The sequence below is a fragment of the Cryptotermes secundus genome, unplaced genomic scaffold, assembly GCF_002891405.2.
Source record: "Cryptotermes secundus unplaced genomic scaffold, Csec_1.0 scaffold186, whole genome shotgun sequence".
Classification (NCBI taxonomy): domain Eukaryota; kingdom Metazoa; phylum Arthropoda; class Insecta; order Blattodea; family Kalotermitidae; genus Cryptotermes; species Cryptotermes secundus.
This window is the reverse complement of record NW_019727393.1, coordinates 882,354-893,451: the sequence shown is the minus strand read 5'-3', so window position 1 is coordinate 893,451 and position 11,098 is coordinate 882,354. Positions and strand designations below refer to the sequence as shown.

Here is an 11,098-nt window from a genome sequence, read left to right as displayed (position 1 = left end):
GCAGTTGTCTTACATGAATTAAAAGAATATCGCCGGACAAGTAGTAATGTACGCTAATACAAAAATTAGTAGAAATCCGTCGAATAATATAGAAGATAACGAATTTTAACTTGACAGCCGAATTAGTTTTCTGAACGAATGGGCCCCTTTGATGACAGGTTTCAAATTTAGCCAATGCTACGAGTCGATAAAAGAAGAGAAAAACATGGAAGGGCTGAGAAGAATTGACAACGCAGCATTTATTTCCCCCATCCCCTCGCTAAGCAGGACTGAAGGAACTGAACGACGGAAGAGCGTGCTGGATTGAATCGGACTGGTCAGGAGTTCAGAGGCTCGCTCGCATCGGGTATCAGGTCTTGAGTTACTGGAAGGAAAGACATGACTTCGTAAATGTTTCCTCAATGTAAGTATGCATATTAAGATTACATAGAAATGTATTTTTGACTAGTATAAGTAAATTTATGCCGATCACAGTGGCCGCGAGATCTGAGGCATGAACCGTCTTCCCCCGATGAAATACTGGGATCGTGGGTTCCAATCTCATACGAGACATAGATATCTGTATAATGTGCGCTTTTTCTGTGTTTGTGTTGTTCTGGTGTAGGTAGGAGGATTGCGACGGGCTGATACTCCTCCCAGGAATTCCTACCCACATCGTATAGGGTTCAGAAACTGAAAAAGCTGCCAATATCCACAAAGGTTGTAAAGCTATAAATAGATAGACAGGCAGGCAGAGATAGATAGATAGATAGATAGATTTATTTATTTAACAATATGTAGTTAACAATAACAATTCTTACAACACAATATGTAAATAAATGTTATTTTATGTATAGATGGATGGATGGATGGATGGATGGATCGATGGATGGATGGATGGACAGTGAAGTGAATTTAATCCTTGATTCTAAAGTTTACGGCACGAGAGTATCCCATAGTCCATTCCCTTACATTTAATGAATTTTGCGTGATATGAATATTCAAGATCAGCGTTACGGCGGATGACATGCGGTGTGACATTGTATTTATGAAACGGTCTATACTTATTTATCCTAATTTTTTGTATTCCCTGGGCTTTATTTCTCCGGTCGCCAATATCTTTGCTAGAAATCCTTCTTTTGTTCCATGTACTTTTATGCAATGACATTATTTACTTCATTATCTATATATAAAACATATTATATTCGAGTACTTAAAATTGTTTTGAATATATTGTCCCGTAGTATGTGTATGCCTATAGAAGGAGTCTGGATAGAATAGATTAATTGACAACTTACAGGTCGTAACTACAAATAACTGTAGTTTACTAGAGCACACAGTCTACGGTTCTCAGTCTGTTACTAGACGTTTCCTGGTAACGGCTCCAACATTGGCTATTCGTTTGCATCAGGCTCATGTTCTCTCTTCTCAGGTTCCCACACAGAACTGCCTAAGCTCTAATCTTGTCCCTTACTTATAATACCTCGGCACGGACCACGCAGAAAACACAGTTCTTCCATTATTCTAGTCGAGCCGTTGTTTATTAAGAACCTGCTGCCTAGCAATGGGAACGTGTTTACCGAGCCGTTGCTCAGAAACGGCCCTGGTATATCAGGCCATCTAGCGGGAAGTGGCATAGCAATGTCTATTCCCTTTCGAAAGTTAAGCTGTAATTCTGGAACGAGTGCAACGATAGGCAACAACGTGAGAAAAGAAAACTTTTCCCCATTAGGCTTCAAAATATGCAATTAGACCGTCTAAAGCAACACGTGTAATAAATGACAGAGTTTGACTTGGTTACTTTATTAGTTTTTCAGCATTTGTTACCTAACCTGTTTCGGTTTCATTACACCACCCTCATAGATGTCAAATAATTTATCTTAAGGAAAATCATATAAATAGACAATACCTGTGCTCGAATATTCTAAAAACATATAAATCACGTCTAAATGCTGTAAAATAATTACACCCGCTACACGTATATAAATGTACACCACATAATTTTAATTTCCCCTAATTGGAAAATGCAGTGTGATTTTGACTAATAAAGTAATTACGTCAAACTGAGTGGAATGTAATGGTCAGCCCTCTGGCGGACCAAAAGTAAAATGTAAATTTTCTTGAAAAAAGCTGAAAAATTTAAACACATTTTACTCACGTGTAAGTCTTGAGGTCTTCACGGCGATGACTATGAAGAAAGTCGTCTTCTGGGATCTGGCGCCGTGTATTCTTTGTTTCAGCCGACGTTTCGGAGGAACGTATCGCCTCCATCTTCAGGGCAGGTGAATTGCTTTGCGAATACAGAGAGCAGTAGCTGTAATGATTAGGAAGTGAAAAGCGCTACTTTATATATGAAATAGGCAGGGGGAGGTGGTTAGGGAGAGGGGACCAAGGGGAAAAGTGAAGAGCGATAAAGGCCATATATGGTCAGGGGGGCGAAGGGGGGGTTTCGATATGTGAACGACACCTTTGTCATCTGGCCCCACGGACCTGACAAGTTGAAGGGTTTCCTGAACCACTTAAACAGTATCAACCCATGCATTCAGTTCACCATGGAAACCGAAAGTGAAGGCCACCTTCCCTTCCTAGACATAGATATTTACAGGAGACCTGACGGCTCTCTAGGCCATACAGTATACCGCAAACCCACACACACACCGACCTCTATCTCAATGCCAGGTCCCATCATCACCCTTCCAGTAAACAGTCAGCTCTTTCCACACTGGTATAAAGGGCCAGAGCTCTGTGCGATCAAGACAGCTTGCGTGCGGAATTGGAGTTCCTGAAGGACGTCTTCAGACGGAAAGGTTATAACGACTGGCAGATCCACAGGGCCCTCAACTGCCATCCCAACTACAATCAACATGATGACCGCAGAGACTCTGTCACCTTCTTGCCCTTTGTCGGGACTATATTCAACAGGATCAGCAGAGTGCTGTCCCGATACAACATCAAATCAGTTGGCCTGCCCCCTAAGAAAATATTTAATTTCCTCCGGCCTGTCAAGGATCACCCGGGACTGAGGACACCGGGAATTTACAGAATCGCATGCGAGTGCAGCAAGGTCTACATTGGGCAAACGGGCCGTTCTGTGGACACCAGGTTGAAAGAACATCAACGGCATTTACGCCTGGAACATCCAGACAAGTCAGCCGTAGCTGAACACAGCAATGAGCTAGACCACCGTATCCAGTTTCACAAAACCAGCGTACTCACCTGTAAGAGCCGTTACCTGGATCGCATCATCATGGAGGCCACTGAGATCGAGCTCCATCCGAACACCATGAACAAGGAAACAGGGTTCTGTCTCAACAAGTCATGGAAACCTCTCATCTCTCCCCTCAAGAGAATTCCACCAAGTCACCCCAGTTCTTCATGTCATTGACGTCAGTAGCCTGTCCCCAGTTCATGTCATTGACGTCAATAGCCTGTCCCCAGCCAACCGGTTCTTCTTGTCTAACCGCAACCTCTGTGCCATTGACCTCCAAGTTGCCTGGATTCACTGGCCGGTTCCCCCCCCCTTTCACCACCAGGACCATATTTGGCCTTAATCGCTGTTCACCGTTCCCATTGGTCCCCTCTCCCAGACCCCCCCCTTCCTACTTCCTATATAAACTAGCCCTTTTCACTCCAGAATCATTGCAGCTACTGCTCTCTGTATTCGCATCGCGATTCACGTGCCCTGAAGATGGAGGAGATACGTTCATCCGAAACGTCGGTTAAAACCAAGAATACACGGCGCCAGATCCCAGAAGACGACTTTCTACATTTTACTCACATTCGGTATGTAAGGGCATATTCGTCGTCTGTGTCTGCCTCATATATATAAATTTGTTTAGCTACAAAAGCAAACCCAAAATTGCATCTTACTGATATAGGCTCCAACGACTTCTGTTACATTTCACTAATTTATGGAGACCAGTCTTACCCAAAGAAAATTGCACGCATCTGTGGTCTAGTGGTCAGAGTTCCTGAATACAGATGCAGAGGTACCACGTTCGATTCCCGGCGCTACGAGATTTTCTGAAAATTAGAGGGTCTGGAACGGAGTCCACTCAGCCTCGTGAGGATAACCAAGGAGCTATTTCAAGGAAATAGCGGCTCCGGCCTAGAAAACCGAAATTAACGGCCATGTGGAAGCGTTGCGCTGACCACGCGACACCCTCTATCCGCAGAAAGTTGGCACTAGCTTCGCCGACAAGCGGCGGTCGCTCGGTCGGTATAGTTCGCTTGCGGACTACAGGCCACATAATTTGTTTGATATTGTAATGCAAATAACAGTCTGGCTTCTAGCGGCCCAAACGCATATAAATAGTATTACATTATCTTTCTACCCATAAGCCTATTTATATTACAAACACAGGGGCAAGAGTGTAAAACATCTACCGCATACAGATACTTACATTTGTTGTTCCTTCGCTGGACATGATTATCACTTGGCTTCAGGTTCGGACACAGTATTTTATGATTTAAAATTAACTCTCCTGCAAAAAAACCTGACAAAGAGGTTTCTAAACTTACCTGAGTGAATGTGCATTCACGTAATTTCAAGTGCCACAGGTTGAGTTTCAGTTCGTGTGTAAACATGCATGAAACCGGATAAGCTGTAATTGTGAACTGCAAGCTGTATCATTGCAAGAAAATTTCGTACCTGGGTACAAAGCAGTGAATATTATTTGCAATTCAATGACAGTTTCAAAATTAAAAACTCAGTTCGCATCCCGCTCTTGTTACATAGTTATTCGTAAAAACTTTAGCTCACGAATAATGCAGTAGTATTAGTACACCAGTGAAACTTAGTTGGTACCACTGGACACGTTACGTACGTAGAAATCAACATGCTGCTATCTACTTTTGTGCACGATGCTTCATCAACTGCCGTGGTAATATGACACAAGTATTATTGGTAAGTCGACGGAAGAGCTTGTCCGTTCTGGTGGAAGTTTTTACAAAATGGATACGTGTCATTGTATTTAGCGGTGAATATTCCATTAAAATTTAAAGAGAGAGTAGTTTCAGGTGGCATCGCTAGACCTGTGCTGGAGAGTTGCCTGGTTGAAATGTCACTCGGGACACAGACTAATCTCAGAGAGGATTTTCGTGGGTCTTCTCAATCATTCCAGGAAAATATTGAAATAGTGCCTTAAATTAGGTCACGACCACTTTCATATTATTTGTATGTACTTCATTATTTACTATCATCGAATCATCAGTCTCGGTATGGCAAGATTTGCTGACAATATCGATAAATAAATTGTAAATAGTATAAAATATAATGCCAGATAAATCATTGAAATTTTAAAGTTTGTATTCTGGTCTATACAAATAACATGTGCAGCAATAAGTACATTATTGTGATTCGCGTTTCAGCACAGTGAGTTACTTGCAATGATAACCGACTATATCAGTTCGTGCTTCCTCTCGTCTTGCATTTCATTTTCTTTACAAAACAATAACTGCACCATATGTGAAGGCCATGTCTATTTAATCTGCAACCTAGTGTCACAGCCTAAACCATAGGATAGATGTTATTAAAAGTTCATTTGGAGTTTAGAATTTGAACCATTTTGAACCATAATAAATCACAGTTTGCCTTAAAACACGAATGGACTTTTTCGTGTATTCCATAAACTTCTTCCTAGCAATTGCTGATATTTCATGTATAAAACATCCACCAAATTGCATTGAATTGCTCCGGTTTTCAGTCAGATTGATCTACAATAGGCCTAGCTTACATGAGACCATATAAATTATCTTTCCACATGTCCCAGAAACCGTTTCAGGGATACTGTTAAAAATAATTACGAGTAATGTTGTATTTTAGCGTCCTCTTGCACTGATCTTCGTCCATGATATGTAAGCAGCGTCCGTCTTTTAGTGCACCCGCCACCAAACAGGGAACACGTAACACGAGACACGATATACCCTGAGAATAAGAGGAACGACTCCCATAGTGGTGAAACTATGCGTGGTGTTAGAATTGGGACAGATAAGGTAAATAATCTTAACAACTTTTAGTATATAAATATTTATTATAATTGACGAACATTTTTAAATACTTTTTAAATTTTACAATGACATAATGGCAAGCAATGAAATAGATTGACGTAAATGGAGCACCTGATGATGGCACTGTAGTGCCGAAACATGTTGTGAAATAACAATTGAAACTGAGTGCACTAAAAGACGGACACTGCTTACATATCATGGACCATTACGACAATTTTCCACCAAAATTTGTCCAGGAATTCCGATTTTTGTTAGCATTAATATACAATAAAGCCTAGTTTACAGGAGGCCATACTTGAACTGTTCCAAGTAACTTTCACAGTGTTTGTTAAAACTGGATGTGGGAAAATGTCACTAATCTTCATTTCATTATACCCTTTTGTAAGTAAGCTTAGTAAAATTCATACAACGCCGTTGTTAATTTTGTGTACTAAATTATGGAATGGCCTCTTCTACTCTTGCTCTTTGCGATTCGTAATGTTTTGCCGCGTCTCATTCGTTCTTCATCTGAGTTTGAACCATTCCGACTTCTCGTGTTTTAGAACAAAGAACCGGTAGACGAGAGAAGTGAATGTTTTAATGTAAAATGTGTTCTTGTTGATACTACAATTAAATTAGGCGTGTTCCAGAAATGAAAACGTAATTATTCGTGAAAGGAGAGGAATGGGAGAACAAAAAACCCGAAGTGCCACCACAATATGGTTTCGAGAACTGTTGTTGTCGTTTTTTGTTATTTTTTTTTACTTCACTCTTAATTATTGCTTCATACTTCGCGGTCAGGACGAATATTCTGAGGTTTTATGCTTGTATGTTAATTGGCCTGTAGGAGTTTCTGACAGTTTTCTCTCATGGCTGCACGAGAATCATTTACACCCATCTCTCCTTGGCTGTCATTTGCATTCTTACTTTTCTTCAACGGTGGAACATAATATGCACTGGTGCTAAGGACCATCCTATTAGAACAGATACGTGTTATGAGAATGCAGGTTATAATTGAAATGTTCTAACTTCGGCTTTATAAGACCTGATATATATTAACATTAAAATTAACATCATAATGGTCCTTAAAGAAAATATTTGCAGACCATTTGAGACTTCCGTTATTAGAATGTCACTTCTACCATAAAAGAATGTTATATTTACTTTATACTTGCTTTGTGCTGTATTCAATTCTATTATGTTTCATTCATCAACAATTCTTCATTCTATTTCTTCATTAAATAACTTAGGGTGACTAATTTTATAAAGCTGAGCCCTTCTTGAGAAGTCGCCAGTTGCTCAGTTATTCAAAAGTTTCCCAATATTTTTTGGAACCCGAAGGTTCATTGCCATGTTCACAAGAATCCTCCACTGGTTCCTATCCTGAATCAGATCAATCCAGTTCATACCACTCAATCCCATCTCTCTAAGATTCGTTTCAATATTATTTCCACAGCTACGTCTAAATCTTCCCAGTAGCCTCTTCTCTTCTGATTTCCATGCATTCCACGTCTCCATCATTCGTGCTACATGCCCTACACATCTCGTCCTCCTTGACTTGATCATTCTACTTGGAGAAGAGTACAAGTTATGAAGCTCCTCATTAAGCAGTTTTCTCCAACCTCTCGTCATTTCATCTCACTTCCGTCCAAATGTTGTACGGTTTCAGTATTTTTCTTTATTGTATCTGTTATCTTCCAATAGATTCGCATCAGCAGCATAGACCAGCAACCGATAGGTCCCATTCACTTTCAGTCTCACTTGGTTTTCGTGAAATTTCTTAGTGGCATATTCTCAAGAAAAAAACAAAAAAAAACTGGTAATTAAGTATCTCCTTGTTTTAGAACATTTTGAATAGGAAATCTATCGGGCGAATTTTTATCTACGCGGACTTTACTATACGTTTCGTTAAAACACATTTTAATCAGCCTAACTAGTTTCATGGACAGCCCAAACTCTATGAGAATATTGCACAATACTTCCCCAGTGACTGAATCATAGACATTTTTAAGTCTATGAATAGCTGATGAAGAAGCGGTGGAGCCGGGTCAAGCCGAAACCAGCTACGACCTAGCAACTTCAGCAGCAGCAACACCAGATAGGACAGCGTCGAAGTGGTCATCGGAGCAGAGGGGCCGATCGCCATCGACTCCCACTCCCTGCACTACTAAGTCAGACGGAGCCGCAAGCGGAAAGTAGGAGGGACGGTTATAAAGAATAAGTGGAGCCCAACATAAGGGCAATAAGAGGACAGTTATAAGTGGCGCTAAACAAAGGGGCCACACAGAACACAAAGTGAACAGTTATATATCGTCAGTTTTATTGTGTCTTCCCATCAGTAGAAATGCACGTAAATTTATTAAGATACTTATATAAAAATACATATACTTCTAATTACCAATATTCAATAGGTTCAGTTTTATCATATATATAATCATAAAATGCTGTTATTTTCTCCAAACATGAATTACAAAGGTATGTAAGTTTTGAGGTTTTCACGCCATGATGGAGGCGCTACGTTCCTCCGAAACGTCGGCCAAAACGAAGAATACACGGTGCCTAAACCCATAAGACGACTTTCTTCATGAATTACAAATGTTTAAAAATGAACAATAGCGTACTAATCGAAGCAAGATGAAATAAATTGGTACTTGTAGACATTATCCGACGGGGAAGTTTGCATGTCACATACAACCGAAAAAATGACAATCCCGTAGCGAAATCACAGCTGTGAAGACTGCCTATATTTGTAAGTCGGATGTGAATGCAGATTATTGTGGGAAGCGTCCACTCGGAAGACCCAGGATATCCAAGGACAACATGAGAGCGCGTCCCACAAACCCTGCTTTTGAGGAGGACTCGTGATGTACTGGGGATGACCATACAGCAGATCCAAAGCAGAGGAATCACACATTTGAAACAGTTTTCTTGAGTGAGTTACGAGTACCCGGACAGATAATTTATTTTCGTTAATGCAACATTGTCTTGTCAATTGCAAAGATTAATTGCGTGAAGGATTGGGATTTTTGCCTGCTGAGAAGAGCAGCATACCATGTGAATTTAAGAAACGTATACAATAATTTCAATCTGAAACGTCAGTGACGTCCTTGAATATATTGATAAATATATTTATATGCATGAGACTCAGGATCGGACGGAATGCTGGAATTTTCTCAACACGTTAATGAGCTTTCGGGCTCAAAAAATTGATATCTTTATAACCGCGTAAAAAATACGAATTTTCGGAGAGAATCTGTTACCAGTGCTTGTCTAGAAGCTACCAAGCACTTCTGGTTCGAATACCGAAGACTTTCCTCCTCCGCCCTTCAGAATGCAAGCAGCGAAATGTCAGCGCTATATAACCGACACTGAAAGGTCATGCTGACCAGCGGCTAACGAGCCACTCACTAGACTAAAGGNTGGGGGGGGGGGAGAATTCTAGCCTCATTACACGAATACAGAGGCAGCGGGTAACAAATTAAAGACGCCTTCCAGGGCAGGCAGCCAGGCTGAAAGAAAATAATATGGTTCCAGGATGATTGTTCCTAAAAAAAAAGAGATGACGAAACAGAAAACTTCAGCTGAAGACGCCCGAAAGAAGATATATCAAATGAGTCCATGTAGAAACTGGTGGTAACATTAAAGTTCTCTTGTAAGAAGGAGAGGCTAAACTTCAACTGCAGTCTCAAGGAAAAGAGAAGTGATTCAAAATACAGAAAAAAGGAAACACCCACACTTCACAATGATACAGAATCATAACAAGCCAAAAAAAAAAAAGAAGCATCACTGCGAGGACCTCTGAGGACCCCAAATAATACCCCAGCTTTCCGTTTTAATATAAGGAGCACAGGAACACAAATCATATCGGTTCATGATAGTAAATATTACACCTCAATAAGAATTTAATCCAAATAATTGTAAATAGTCGTCGATGTATGTATTACGAACTGTGCAATAGTAGTTCTTGAACATGTTGTTCTTATGCCTTTCGCAAATGGTCACCTGACAGATGCATGTAAAGGCAATAAACATATGCAAGCAGAATCACACTGAGCCGTGTTAACAATTATTCTATAACAAAATCCTGAGAATGAGTATTTTCGCAGCACAGGAAAAGGCGAAGTCAGACATAGAAAATATAAGAGATTTAAACCTGACGGCGATCAAGCTTACCACCGTTCAAGTGACTAAACCACATTTCAAAGAAATGAAGTCTGGTTTCCATTGGAAGAGACTGGAGATGCAATGCACTACATACACATAGTTCCCAGCCTTCCATTTACAAAATGATGGGACCTGGCGTCAAGCAGAGCAACTGAATTGCCTGGTTAAGTCTTTACTCTCAACAAAATCAACATCTTCTTTCAGGCTTAGATTTTCTCTTCTCTCTGGTTGCAGACATCCAATTCATTATAACGAGTCAAGTTTAATCAGAACCGCGTGATGTTGAGCCGTTATCGAACACTCGGTAATTATCCAGTTCATCAATAAATTCCTACCTTTATGAACAAAATTCATCAGCATATCAACAAAGGCTCTGTATTGATCTGGAACACATATCAAACCTTTGAAAAATTCCGTTCATCTCCACAATATTTCATGAATAGCAATCCCCAGCTAGAAGGAAATAACGTGTCTTCATTGCAAAAACAATATTGTTAACGTTGTTTCCCAAAATAAAAAGCTGTTTATTCATAGACTCACAGAAAGCACACCACTGCAGTATGTGAGCAAAATGAAGGTACTTCAATTTTAAAGTAGATGGTGCTTATAATTACCATTGTGCGTTAAAGAGATAATAGTACTTTCCTTCTGAAACACATATTATAATTTTAGGTAAATCCATTTCCTCTGTTTTTCATATTTATAAACACATTGATAAAACGAGCAATTCGCTTCCTTGAAATCATTATTTTGTTTGCATTTTTTAGCTTCCCAGTAATTTCCTCAGTTTTGTCTCGGAGGGAACTTTTGTGTCACCCTTCGAATTCATGTGAGCATCTTCATTCGTTGCATCCTGTTGTGTGTTCCAGATATGTAAAGGAATTGTGTTAACCGTCAACACAACAAATATACTCGCTTCCACTCTTTTACAATTCGACTTTTTATTCCTGCTACACGATTCGGTCGT

At 40.1% G+C, this 11,098-nt stretch overlaps 1 protein-coding gene across 1 annotated transcript in view; it reads left to right on the top strand.

Annotated features, from left to right (window-relative positions):
- The window catches only part of LOC117282325, a 151,076-nt gene that overhangs the window by 6,855 nt on the left and 133,123 nt on the right, over positions 1-11,098 (top strand). Inside the window, exon 2 of the mRNA XM_033751514.1 lies at positions 268-403. Coding sequence (XP_033607405.1) covers positions 268-403 — 136 coding nt within the window. The remainder of the gene's footprint in view (positions 1-267; positions 404-11,098) is intronic.